At 45.1% G+C, this 14,630-nt stretch overlaps 1 protein-coding gene across 8 annotated transcripts in view; it reads left to right on the top strand.

Annotated features, from left to right (window-relative positions):
- The window catches only part of SDK2 (sidekick cell adhesion molecule 2), a 1,027,095-nt gene that overhangs the window by 679,431 nt on the left and 333,034 nt on the right, over positions 1–14,630 (top strand). For all 8 annotated transcript variants that reach the window (XM_085617351.1, XM_085617350.1, XM_085617348.1 and 5 more), the window contains one exon: positions 3,997–4,144. In XM_085617351.1, coding sequence (XP_085473477.1) covers positions 3,997–4,144 — 148 coding nt within the window. The remainder of the gene's footprint in view (positions 1–3,996; positions 4,145–14,630) is intronic.

The raw sequence follows: 14,630 nt of genomic DNA, 5'->3' as shown, positions 1-14,630 counted from the left end.
GCTGGTGCTGGTTTCGATGTGCGCGGTTAGGGCTGTCTTCTTTGTTGCCCTCAGCAGGCAGTGGTAGAGATTGAGGGAGGTCTTGAAGGCTGCCCTGTCGGAGGTGTCTTTGCTGACGTGCCAGCTCCTCTCCAGCAGTTTGCTGTCACGTTTCGCTATTCTGAGTTCTGGGGTGTGCCAGGCAGCCACTGTGGTGGATGTTCTCTGATTGTTGCTCTTGATGGGGCGATGCTGTCGGCACAGTTGGTTATCAACTGTCTAAATCTGGATAAAAGGCCAAGATGAGTCAGAGGAGTACATGCAGATAATTTGGAGGCGCTGGAGTTCGGAGCAGGGCTATAGAAATTGAGTACAAAGTAGCAGGGAGCCCACAATAGGGGAAGAAGCAGAGCTCCTCCCTCATCGGATGCCAGAAAATTGTAGAGTCATTGGATACTTCTCTGGGACTGCCTTTATGACCGGGCACAGTAGGGAGGAAGAGGCCCCAACCTTGGAGCCGGGGAATCTGGTTCCAGTCCTGGTGTCATCTCAACATTGTGATTTTCTGAACATTCCTTAATCTCCCTGTGCCAAAAATAAAAAATAGCCTTGTGTAATGTAATCTGGTGCTCATGCAAAGCTCTCAGATGCCCTTGGGCCAAATTTGTGCTATATAAAAACTGCTAAATAAATTAATGAATCAACAAAGCAATCAGAGGAGAGGAGTGACTCAGGCCATTTGGATGGATAGGTGGTTCACGCTCATCCCGCTGAGTGTATTTATCTGAAGAAGGCATGGCCTATCTTCTAGGCAGGAACCTCCACAGTAGTAGTGTGTGCATGCATGATCCCGCAGCCCGCTGGACTGCCACTCCGAGAGCCCCAGGTGAACAGAGCACGTCATTGTGCTAGACCATCCGGCTATACAGGAGACCAGGGTAGTTTCACCATGCAAGGAGGGGCTAACCCTCTCAGACTCGATGCTGCCACCCAACTCCCTGCGGCATGCAAACTGACTGAGACCGCCGACAGGTCCAGCACTGCGAGGTAAGGTCTGATGGGGATTGTTCATTTTATGGGAACTCATCATGTAAGGGATATCTGAGCTTCAAGGCACTCTGTTAGGCACCCGAGTCTTGTTGGGCTGTCAGGGTGTCCCCTCTCTGTTGGCACCTCTCGTAGCTGGTGGCAGAGGGGAGGAGAATCGCAGGCAGAGTTTTAGGATCAGTTTTAACCTGGAGGGGTGACAGGCAGGACACAGAACCAAGCTTAAAAGGGCCAACATGTTCCTGCCAGTCTAGTTGATGTGTACCTCTTCAACTAGTTGAAGCCAGCATTCAAATTATATTTCCAGTGTATGGCAGGTGGCCAGCACCCCACTGCCAATCTTGTTGTTTGTAGGGTTTAAAGATTTGATCATAAGCTACACAAGTTAATGCATCTTCCAGACTGCAGCCTGCTTCGGAGTTTCAGGGGCTGGCACGGGCAGCAAGTGATGTAAATTCCACAACAAAGCCAGACAGGAAGAAAACCTCTCCTTATAAATGCTTTCCATTCTGCTATTACTTGGAAGATTTTGCACCCCCCTCGCGGTTTAGCACAGTGGCGAATGGCATCTACAGGGATGGTGGGGGCGTGGGGGGCCAGGCATGTGCGCCCAAAATAAATTAAAAAACGTATCTGAACAGGACATCCTCCTGTCCTCTCCTCGCCACCTGAACTGAAAGCAGTAACTCCCTTGACCAATAAGGGCGCTGCTGTCATGCAGCATGAGTAAAGAAGGCACAAGGGCACCCAAAGCAATTGGACAGGGACCTTGGGAAGTTGCGTTTTACAAGAGACAATGGTCCCTGAAAGCAAAGGAGTATATCAAGCAACAATCAATATAGCCACAATAGGTACTATATAATAGCCTATGCCCAGCCGGACAAGGCAGCTTTAATAAGAAACAATGAATTAAACAAATGTAAGCAAAGTATTGGTGGGACACAAGCCTGTATCCTATGGCTTACATATCAAGAGAACATAAATTTTTGAAAACACATACAGGCAATTGAAGCGATGTTTCTATGTCAGAGAATAACAGGTAGTGAAACATCTTAGTATAAAGCTAGTCACCTTCACGCCATTTTATACACATAAGTAGTCATAGTGTAAGGTGAACAACATAGTCGACGACGTTTCGATCCTTACTGGGGGGGTGTTAGGATCATCATCAGGACTGATTAGAATAATTGCCTATAAAAATGCCTCAAGCTATCCGGCATTGACCGACCACGCTGCCCCGCCGTTTCCACGGCACGCGTCTCCTTTACCATATTGAGATTATCGCTACCGCGCTGATAATTTCCATCGCGGCCCTAGACCGATTCCTTGATTTTAAACTCGCTTAGGTTGAATAACCAAGCCGAAGTACCATTCTTGCTGTAACCCCAGACAGCTTGAGGCATTTTTATAGGCAATTATTCTAATCAGTCCTGATGATGATCCTAACACCCCCCCAGTAAGGATCGAAACGTCGTCGACTATGTTGTTCACCTTACACTATGACTACTTATGTGTATAAAATGGCGTGAAGGTGACTAGCTTTATACTAAGATGTTTCACTACCTGTTATTCTCTGACATAGAAACATCGCTTCAATTGCCTGTATGTGTTTTCAAAAATGTATGTTCTCTTGATATGTAAGCCATAGGATACAGGCTTGTGTCCCACCAATACTTTGCTTACATTTGTTTAATTCATTGTTTCTTATTAAAGCTGCCTTGTCCGGCTGGGCATAGGCTATTATATAGTACCTATTGTGGCTATATTGATTGTTGCTTGTCATGCAGCATGAGGGCAGCGCCCTGATTGAAGGCAGCAGCCTCACTCAGCGCTTCCAGTGCTCTTAAAGGTTTGGCTTGCTCTAACCCAGTTGTCTTAAGACAGCTAAGTTAGAACTGATTTAAGTGTGCATGTGTGGCTGGCTGTTCTCAAAACGGCCGGCCAAAAAGACATGCGCATTTTAACCAGCACACCCTCAACCCTGCTGAGTGACATGCTGCTGTCACTCAGCAGCGGCCCGTCCCGATGCTCTGTTCAGGACAGGGAAGTAAAATAAAATGGTAATAAAGGGATTAGGGGGGGAATTGAAGTGGGGCGACGCTCCTCCGCCCCAAAGGAGGAGCTGCCCCTGTTTAGCTATCTGGGTAGAAAGGTTTTGTGGTTTCCCCAAAACAGAAAAGCAATGAGGAGTGTGAGACACTTACAGGATAAAGTTATGCACATGGCTCTCCCTGATCCCAATATGAGTCATGGCAATCTGGCCTATACCAGAAGGGGTGAGGTATGCTCCAACAATTGATGCGAGGCAGGAGGCTACCTTCTTCAGTGTACACCATGTTGTCACACACGTCACACTTGCTACACAATCTAACCCACATTCATGATTTGCAAACATACCTGAGTTGATGGTTAAACTGCCCCCCCTCTTTTTATGGGGCTACTGGACATTATATGGAAGTGCTTGAAAGAACTCGTCCATGAGGCCGAGCACAATGTATCCCAATATCAGCCGAGTTACTGTCCCTACAAGAACTAACGCGATTTTTCTCTCCAAATTGTCATTTTACGAGACTTTGAATCTGGCGTGTTGGAGGACAGGAGATGGAGCCTATTGAGAAAGTCCCCTGAGCCCAATAGTCCTGTTTGCAAATCTCCCAATGCACCAATAGCTTAATACAATTTAGGAATATTTCTTGACAGGCCAGAGCGCCTCTAACAGGTTGGTTGCTCTAGTAGGGAATACTCTGTGTCATGTCAGGCACTGGCCGACATGTGACATCAGCAGCTCAAAGATTCCGAACTGCCAGCAAATCTTTCAGTTTATAAGATGTATTCGTTGATAGATAAACTGGGATTTAATGAGAGTTTGTCTTTTGCGTGTTGCCTTACTAAATTGCTTGATTGATTGTTGCCTTGATCGATTGATTGCATGTTGCCTTACTCACAGGGCTCTGTCAATTTCCTTCGCAGATATGGGCAGCTTCGAGGACAGTGAGACGCAGCAGGCTGTTTCTCATGGAGAGGCGGCCATCATCGCTGCACCGGCCATCGCCAGCTTCCCCCAGCCTCAGGTCACCTGGTTCCGCGACGGGCGTAAGATCCCCCCAAGCAGTCGCATGTAAGTAGAACTTCTAGTCGTAGTACGAGAGAAGAGCTTGAGTGTGACTACTCAAAATAACTAACGTAAAGACTGTAGGCAGAGAGCGCAATTAGTCAAGAGAGAAGACCGATGGTCAGAAGAAACCTCAAGTACAGAAATCGAAGCGGGCTCGAAAGAGAAACAGGAGAGGGAGGAAAGGTAGAGATTGAGGACAGGTGTAAAGCGGCAGTTGAGGTATGGGAAAGATGCAGTGGAAGAATTGATTGAGGAAGTGGAAGAAAGGGTGAGAAAGTGATGAGAATAAGATAAGTGAAGAGACTGAACAGAGAGGTGCATAAGGGCTTGAAATCAGAAATGGTTAGGGGCGCTGAGGGAATGGAATAGAAAAACAGCAAAGAGGAGTTTACGTGGTGAACGGAGAATAGCTGTACAAGTGAGACAATGCAGCAATGCGGTTAAAGATGAACTGGAGATGGAGAGGGAGATTAGGGTGTTTAATTCACACACACAGTCAGATGTCAGAATTTGATCTTGATGACTTGCATTACAAGGCTCTCATTTTCCAGTTTGTATTCTTATGCATTTAAAAAATGGGTGGAAGAATTATGCTGCAATTCGGTTTTTTTGTATTAGAAAATGATAATTATGCATCATATCTTGGGTGAAACGTGAATTCTTGTAATGCATTCAGGTTGTTATTTAACAACTGTGTTATTCTGGCATACTTTGGTATTCATTCAATTGTTAAGATATTCTATTAAGTACCACATGTCTCTTTCCAGTAACTTCAGAGTGTCTAATTGATACAAATCTGAATGAAATGTCTTAAAAACAGAATTCTTTATAGAAGGAAGACATGCACGTTCGGCACACAGCATTCAAAATGCTATTCACCAACATCTAGAGGCATAAAAAGCTTCACCACTGGGATGCTGAACATGCAAGTCAGGTATAATAAGGGTCTTCACGAGTTGAGTTTGTGGCTTTCTATGGGTGTGAGAAGTCGCACATTTTTTCCTAACAAAGTGAAATCGATTCTTGCAAAAGCTGTGACATTCAAGTGTGGTGCCCTTTGCAGGACTATCTGGACTTCACACCCGCATACAAAAGGCTCACTAGTTACCTGCATTCAATGTATTCAAAGTACACACAAGCACAATCTAAGCAAGAAATGCCCTGGTATATGGAATGATCACGAGTTAAGACTGCCAGCTATCACTCACAAGAGAAGGGAGTCCGTGTGCATAGGCGTGTGAAAAGTAGGAATCACTACAAGCTTGGGCAGGCTACTGATTGGAAACTTCGCGAGACTCTGCCCTACTGGTGAGAGAAAAAAGCACCCTGCAGAAATGTTTGTAAGTAAAATATGTTGTTTGAGTGTCTAATTAAGAACTCTTTTGAAATGGAGGACAGCTAACCCTAAGACCAGATCTGAAATCATTGCAGTGAATTTTTTCATGAATTTCACGTGCACAGTTGAAAAGCTGTTCTTTTTAAGAGCATGTTAAGGAAACATTTCCCATCTTCAGCATTTGACCAGACCAATAAAACAATGTATAAAAAGATACCCATGCCCCTGCATAATTTGTAAAATAACAAGTGCTGGTGCCCAAAGATTTCTCAGTCGCCTGCAGCTGTCACTGCTGAATGTTGGTGGCGCAGAATACCAAGGCTGTGTAGTCTTGATTCCAGCTCATACTTATTTCGTCAATCACCAGACACTCCCTGCCCCTTTATTTCACACTTGCAGATTGATTTTCATCCTTGCTTTCTCCCTGTGTCATTGTTTTGCTCTTCTTTCTACTCTCTTACTTTTGTGTTTTGCTTTCTCTTGCTCTGAGTCAAAGTATGATGAGGAAAAGTAAGTACCGGTCCCAAAAAATTAGTGCCGGTGGGCCCCAACTGCATCCACCGGCACCGGCTCAAATTTAGCACTGCCATGACCTCAGCTCAATAAATGGAGTGTTTACATGGGTTTCATGTTTCTTACACCCAAAAAGCTTTTTGTCACTTATTGCTTCCCCGAATTAAACATATTAAAACTAATAGATTTGTGTTTTTGCTGAAGGCAAGGGACTTTTCCTATACCCATCAGGAGCTATACTATCTTGTCCATCTATGTCACGTCTTAATACAGCAATTTACATTTGGAAGGTGGGCACGGGAAATGTTTCAGAACTTGGAGTCTGCCTTTTGCTACGCATGGTACAGTTTTTCTAACTTTTCAACTTAATAAACATTCTTTTCTTGCTCTAAACAGTGGAATCCGTGCCTGATTGTACATTATTTGACAAATGTGCCAAAACCCTATTTATGCAGAATTTTCTGTTGCACCTCTATATGACTAATTTCATGGGTGCCCCAAAAATGTTTTGTAAAATTATGTAATTACTTTCAGCTGGAGTCAGACCTTGAGATCTGTGTATATTCTGCGATCACGATCATCTTTGGATTTTGGATCTAGCCAGGTTGTGATGTTTTTGGCTTGCTTTAGTTACAAGAGGCGACTTTGTAATCCCTGACTTTCCAAGCATGTATTAACCGGTCCAGCCTGCTCCATTTCCAGGTTTCCCGTTTGATTCATTCATTGATATATGGGTAGAGGAGCAGTGAGGAATAGTAGAAGGAATTGTGGTGTGGTGGGTAAATATCCTGTTCATAGTGCTGGTTCTTAAGATAGGTTTCAAATGCAAAATGCAAAGTCAAATGCAAAAGCATTGAAACCCTTTCATGAAGCTTTTGCATTTGACTCATGAGGGACATCTAGTAATGACTAGTGGAACTGCAGCTTGATGTAATAATTTCAATGCTTTTGCATTTGACTTGTGAGGGACATCTAGTAACGACTGGTTGAACTGCAGCTCTTTGTAGAATTATTTTGATATTGGACACTATAATATTCACTGCCCACTGCTAGTCTCATCCCATAATGCTTCGCGGGGCCTTTGGTTGGAATTGTATTTTTGCCCATAACTGTGCTTGGGGTGCTCCTAAGAGGATGGGACCACCACCGAATCGTTCAAGAAGATGTGCTTTTTGTTTTCAAGGCATCTGCTTGGTTCTCTCAAGGAGTCAAAATTTATAGACGCATCAGGCAAGAGAATTGCATCACAAGCTGCGAATCATTGGCGTATTGCCAATGCTCAAGCTCTGTTAGCGCGATATGATAGAGCTCACTTTGACGAGCTAGAACAACTAATGCAGTATTCACCTAAAGCTCACGACCTCATTCAAGAGGATAAGCTCATCACAAACACTTCTATAAAATGCACCCTCTATGCGGCTTTTGCAGCACCTCGTCCCATTAACACCAGCATCTTGCTACGTCCATACTCTTGGCTTCGAATCTCAGAATTCAAGCAAGAAGTACAATCATCATTACTTAATCAGTAGTTCGATCAGGAACATCTCTTTGGTCTCACAGTTGATTCTTTATTAGAAAAAATAAAAAATAAAAAAAGACACCGAGACTGCTAAGTCCATGGGGGCCTTACAACTACATTTTAATAGGAGCTCCTTTCGTCGTTCATTTTACAGGGGTGGCTCAAAAACAACTGTGTCAGAAAATACCTCCTCCTCTTACAAAAGTCCCAATCAATCTTACTCTTCCAGAGGATATTTTTTAGGAGGAAATAACAATAGGGGAAGAGGCAGAGGTAACTCCACCCGCACTTCCCCTGCCACCAGTGACTTCCCTCCACTACCCCCGACCATTCCACTCCTGTCGGGGGACGTCTCTCACAGTTCCTACCTGTCTGGAATTCCTTCACAACAGACAAGTGGGTACGTCAAATTATCCAATATGGTTATTGCCTGGAACTTACCCCCACTCCACCAAATATTCCTCCCAAACATTGTGCGATATCCTCAGAACATCTCACCCTTCTAAAACAAGAATTTCTCTCCCTGTTACAAAAACATGCAATACACCCAGTCCCCTTGACTCATCAGGGCACAGGGGTTTACTCTCTCTATTTTCTAATTCCAAAAAAGGACAGCTCTCTCAGACCAATATTGGACCTCAGGCAGCTAAATCTCTACATTCAGTCAGATCATTTCCACATGGTCACCCTCAAACAGGTGCTCCCATTGATTCAGCAAGGCGACTTTCTTTCCACTTTGGATTTAAAGGACGCCTACTTCCACATTCCTTTTCACCCCGCTCACAGGAAATATCTCTTGTTCGTGGTGGATGGTCAACACTACCAGTTCAAAAGTCCTCCCGTTCGGGGTAACCACAGCACCCAGAGTTTTCCCCAAGTATCTATCAGTAGTTGCAGCTCACATTCACGTGTTTCCTTATCTGGACAATTGGCTCATAAAAGCCAAATCACAACGAAGCTGTGTTCAACACACCTAAAAAACAATTAAGTTGCTTCACCGCTTGGGATTCACGGTAAAACTCACCAAATCCCACCTCCAACCGTCCAACACACAAGTAAATCTAGGAGCTACAATAGGAACTTGAAAAGCTCTAGCATACCCCAACCCAGTCAGAATACACAACATACAGGCTCTAATATCACCATTTCAACCTCAACACTCATTACCAGCTCGAGTGTTCATGCAGTTAATCGGAATGATGGCCTCTTGCATTCCAATCGTCCCTCATGCAAGACTCCAAATGCGTCCTCTGAAGGAATGCTTGGCACGTCAGTGGAACCAGGCTCCAGGCCAATTGACAGATCTGGTGTTGGTTGACAGCCGCACCCATCGCGCTCTGCAGTGGTGGAACACACAAAACCTTTCCAAAGGGTGGCCGTTCCACGACCCAGTTCGACAGATAGTGCTAACAGCAGACGCATCGCTCACCGGCTGGGGAGCTCATCTGCAAAATCATACCGTTCAGGCCCTGTGGACTCCACAACAAAAACAGTTCCACATAAACCACCTGGAACTTCTGGCAATTTTTCTAGCATTAAAAGCCTTTCAAGTCCATCTAGTCCACAAAGCTGTCCGTATGGACAACATGACAGTAATGTACTATATACAAAAGCAGGAAGGTACACACTCCCCACAGCTCTCGCGTCTAGCTCAAAGCATATGGAGATGGGCCATTCTTCAAAAGATAAATCTCATTGCAGAACACCTACCAGGAGTAGACAATCACATTGCAGATCTGCTCAGTCGTCAACGACAACAGATCCACGAATGGGAGTTACATCCTCAAGTTATTCTTTCAAATGTGGGGCTACCCAGAAATAGATCTGTTCGCCACACACCAGAACACAAAATGCCCAAACCTTGTGTCCAGGTATCCACACCCATTGTCCAAAGGCAATGCGCTATGGATAAACTGGTCAGAAACATTTGCTTATGCTTTTCCACCTCTCCCGCTCATTTCATTAGTGGTTCGGAAGCTCCAACAGCATTCCCTTACAATGATCCTGGTTGCTCCCACATGGGCTCGACAACCTTGGTTCACAACCCTGTTGGAACTCTCTGTAGTTCCGCATCACAAACTACACCTCTCACCCAAGTTTCTCACTCAGAACCATGCAGAGATAAGATATCCATATCTCACTCGACTCAACCTTGTGATCTGGCACCTAAAATCATAGAGTTTGGCTACCTTAATCTCCCGCCAGACTGCATGAACTTCATTAAAGAAGCTAGTCGTCCTACCACAAGAGCATGCTATGCAGCAAAGTGGAAACGATTTGTAATTTACTGTACAAACAATCAAATCAATCCATTAGATGCTTCCATTCAAAACATCATTTGCTATCTCTTACACCTACAAATCTGTGACTTAGCATACACATCTATACGATTGCATCTCGCTGCAGAGCCGCTTATCTACAAAATAGACAACACTTGTCTTTGGTTAGAGTGCCCGCTATCATAGCATTTATGGAAGGCCTCAAGAGAATCATTCCCCCTAGAGTTCCACCCTCTCTCTCCAGTTTAGAACCTTAATATTGTCCTTACAAGACTTATGGGCCCACTGCTTGAGCCTCTGCACAAATGTGAACAACAGTTCCTCACTTGGAAGGTAGCCTTCCTTATAGCCATCACATCTCTTAGAAGAGTTGGTGAGCTCCAGACACTAACCATACAAGAACCATTTTTACAAATTCATCACAACAAAATGGTTCTTAGGACTAATCCAAATTTTTTACCTAAAGTTGTTTCTGCCTTTCACCTCATTCAGTCTGTTGAACTACTAGTGTTTTTCCCTCAACCAGACTCAGTGGCAGAACGTGCTTTTTACACACTAGATGTTAAAAGAGCAATACTTTATTACATTGAAAGAACTAAATCTTTTAGGTGAACCAAACAACTCTTTGTTGTTTTTTCACCACTGCATAAAGGCAATCCCATTTCAAAAACTGGTATTTCGCACGATGGATAGTTAAATGCATCCAAATATGCTACATTAAAGCCAAATGCACATTAACTATTCCCCCTAGAGCGCATTCCACACGCAAACTAGGGGCTTCGATGGCATTCTTAGGGAATATACTCTTAGAAGACATCTGTAAGGCTGCAACTTGGTCTACACCTCACACACTCACAAAACACTGCTGTGTAGATGTGTATGCAAAACAACAAGCTAGTGTGGGCCAGGCTGTCTTAAGAACACTTTTTCAAACACATGCAACAGATACAGGTCAGCCACCACTGGGAAAATAACTGCTGTTTAGTCTAAGCTAACACATATGATCTACAGCTCATATGCCTCGAACGGAAAATGCTACTTTCCCAGTATGCATCTGTTCTTGGCATGTAGAGCTGTAGATTCATATGCACCCACCCGCCTCCGTAGGTACCTTTATCTGCTGCAGTATTATCTTACTTAGATACAATACACATGGACATCTCTTTCTATTCTTACTAACTCCATCATCACCCTTTATGGCGAAAGCAATCCGGGAATGGAGTCGATGCCCATGCGCACAATCACCGATAGGAGGTGTCACCTACCTTGTGACTACAAACACTCCTTTGAAGAAAAACAAAAGTGCAAACATCCGAGCCTAACGCATATGAATCTACAGCTCAATATGCCAAGTACAGATGCATACTGGGTAAGTAGCATTTTCCTTATTTATTAATCGGCCATGACTGAGAACTCTGGAATTAAGGCTGAAGGCAGTGCCAGTTTCTCACAGTGCCTGTCAGTGGGCGAAAAAAGTAAAAATAAAACAAAATTATTTTTTTACCTTGTTCGTCTTGATTGCAGTCAGTGTGAATCCTCCTCGAGCCTCAGCCAGCTCCCCTCTGTAAGTCCTGATGCTGCAGATGAGCAGCATGAGAGCAGCACCATGATTGGCTGGAGCAGGCTGCCTTGATGGTCTAGCAGGCACAGGGAACCTGTGCCTGCTCTCCAACCAGCTATCTAAGGCAAGTGGGTGGAGAGATTTACACTGTGCATGTCAGGCTGCCTGTCGCAAGACAGCTGGCCAAAGAGACATGCTCAGTGTAAACTGGTGGAGTGAGTATCACTTCCCTGCTGCCAGGCACCAGCAACCCCGTCCTCAATCACTGCTCGGGCTGGGAGCAGATAAAAATAAAATGGTAATTTATTTTATTAACATTTAATTTTCACTTTTGCGGTACTGGCAGCAGAGGGGTGATGCTCCTCTGCCCTAATAGGGGGGCGAGGGGGGGTGCCGCTGCTTATGTCCATGCTTTGCTCTCTTTTCAGGTGCTACGTTTTTCTTTTTGTTAAAGCACTCCATGAGGGTGCATGTTTTTCCAACTGTCTCCTTCATGTACTCCCCCCCCACCCCCCTTTGCCACGCTTGTGTTGCTCTTTCTCTGCCTGTATGCCTGTGTAGAATGGGCAATAACTACCATAGAGGAGATGCGGTACAACAAAGGATTTATTTAAAGTTTTTTTGAGTATTCGGGCACAGATTGACTGGGTTCTCCTCCCGTCTTGAAGTCAGAGGAAGGATTCCGCGAAGGACCTCGTCTTTGTCTCAGCCATAGGTGATCAGGAGCAGTAAAAATAAACAAACAAAAAAAAACATGGTCTTAGTGTGTGCCCTTTGACTTATACACGTTTGTAATAGGGAGAGGAGTGACGGAGGAACACCCTTACCATCACCAAATGGGTGTCGCGAGCGCTTAACTATGCCATACAGGATGCTTATTCAGCTCTTTAACCCTGGCTACCGGCTCTCTCGCTGCAGGGCTTCCTTTACTAAACCACCCTTGAATACGGACCCATTACTTGGGTAGCCACGCTTCTCCGGGAGCGCGGCTGGCATGCGGGTGGTACCAGATAGGGTCCGGCTCCCTCCTCAGGGTAGCCAAGTGTCGTCGTTTTGGCGTTGTAGGCGTCGTACTTCGTTCAGAGCTCACCCGATGCGTAGTACCGTCGTTTTGGGGAATGAATCTCCGTAGACTTGTGGTCTCAATCTTGGGTCCTTCGTTCTCTTTGGAACTCCCGGTCTCTCTCTACGGCTTCCGCGTCTCCGGCTAAAAGGAGCTGAGGACAACTTCCTCGTCGATGATTGGATCATGTGAACGCCGTCCCATGGGTCGGCCCGGACTCCCGGAAGCACAGAGAGTTAAAGGGGCTGTGACTGTCAGCTGATGATCGTTCCCATGGAGACTGAAATTAAAGGACAGGAGAGACATAAGGGAGATAAAGGTCATCGGTCTCCTCCTCCTCCCGGTCCCTGATGGGTACGTTGCGACATCTTGTCCCCACGATACGCTGGCCTTTGTGTGCTTCTCCCCCCCTCATTGCTTTCTCACCCATGTGCTTTCTCCCACCAGCTCCACGTGTCACACTCTCTCTCATCCTTTTGCTTCCCACCTCCAGATTCCTCTCTGTTTATTTGCCTCTCTGTGCCCTTCTTGTTGCTTCCCCCACCTATGACCCCCCCGTGTTGCTTCCAGTGGGCCCTTTGTTGCTTCCCCCTTCCCTCCTGTTGCCTCCCCACCTCTTCCCTCTGTAATCTCTGTAATTCCAGCTTCCTCCATGTTGCTTTCTTCTTCACATTACTGCCCCCACCAACTCTCCTCTTCCAGCCACTCGCGCTTCTTTCTCTTTGCATTGTTTGCTGATACAACTTGTCTCGATAAACAACAAGCATTGAAAATGCAATAGGCCTCGCCTTTTATTAAGTTAAAGCCATTTGCTTTGCTATATAATACCATTAGCAAAGCGAATTACTTTAACTTAATCAAAGGCGAGACCTATTGCATTTTCAAAGCTTGTTTTCTCCTTCTGTCCCCTTCGCTGCCCCCGTGATTCTGTGCCTTTTTTTCTCCTATCCCTTCGTTGCCCCCGTGATTCTGTGCCTTTTTCTCCTCCTGTCCCCTTCGCTGCCAGACAACTGTAGAGAGAGGTATCGACTCATGTTACAAAGTCCAATATTGTACCAAAATGGAGATTTAATTCATAACGTTCTGCATTTATATGGACTATTTCAAACCATAGAGTGGCATCTTAGTATAGGAATAGCAGGGTGTTTTGGGATTTATGGCTGCTCTAACTCATTTAAATATTTTTATCACGGTTCCGGTTACACGGAAGCCTCTGAAATGGATGCATTATTTACATCGACACTGTTCCTGGCTTTTCACAAGCCATGCACGAAGGCATGTTTCCATTCCGTTTGTCGACACTTGTTGAGCATGCGATTGGTGCAATGCTGCTTCGGCTATAAAAGGTGAGCTTAGAATACTTGTTTTCTAATTATTCGTTTTTAACAGTTACCAGATAGCATCAGCACCATTCTTTCTGTGGCTGATGAGAAAGATTTGCATTCCTCACTAGTAGTGCAACCAGTTGGCTTCAAGTCACGAAGGACGCTGTTCCGCAGATACTGGCTTTCATTTAACAACCAAATGCATTCTGGGAGTTGCAGTCCTGGTCCTAATCCTGGTTACCACCAGTTGTTTCCATTGAACTACCACAGCTGAAAAGAATAATTATAGAAGAAAAGAGTCATCCAATAACCTTCCTCCCTGTAACGAGGAACAGAAAATCTGTTGTAATTTCCTGCACCGAATCGCTGACGAATCTTTGCAACTCACAAGTCACTGACCTGCAGCAAATTAACTGTCCGCTTTCTAACCTTAACAAAGAGCAGCTCCATCTCCTGAGATAAGTTGCCGTCAAATCCAACCTTTTCAGATGCAGCAGCCGAAAGGATAACCTATTCTAATAATATAGGCAAATTTCCTTTGAAGTGCATTTCAGTGTGTTCACTGCACGTTAGCGCGCCAGGCTCCAGAACCTTCCATAACCTCAGTGCTCGTTGAGGCATGGGCGTGGAGGCAGCATGTGCACTTTACACGCTTCCTTTTCTTCTGCGCAGCGCACGCTTTTCAGAGCCGACCTGCGTCGTAATCAGAACAAAGAACCAGCCAATTGCGCCACGCGCTAGATTCTGTTTATACGTGGTGTGCCGTCTGGAGTAACCCGTGTTAGCAGCTCCTGGTTTAGTATCTCTGTCACTATCCTCTATCCCTCCCCTCGAGGTTGTGAAGGCAAGGATGATCCCAAGAGCCCCGCTTGCTTACTCCTGTTGCTTTCACG

The sequence above is a fragment of the Triturus cristatus genome, chromosome 7, assembly GCF_964204655.1.
Source record: "Triturus cristatus chromosome 7, aTriCri1.1, whole genome shotgun sequence".
In the NCBI taxonomy this organism is placed as follows: domain Eukaryota; kingdom Metazoa; phylum Chordata; class Amphibia; order Caudata; family Salamandridae; genus Triturus; species Triturus cristatus.
This window is presented reverse-complemented; position numbering and strand designations above follow the sequence as displayed.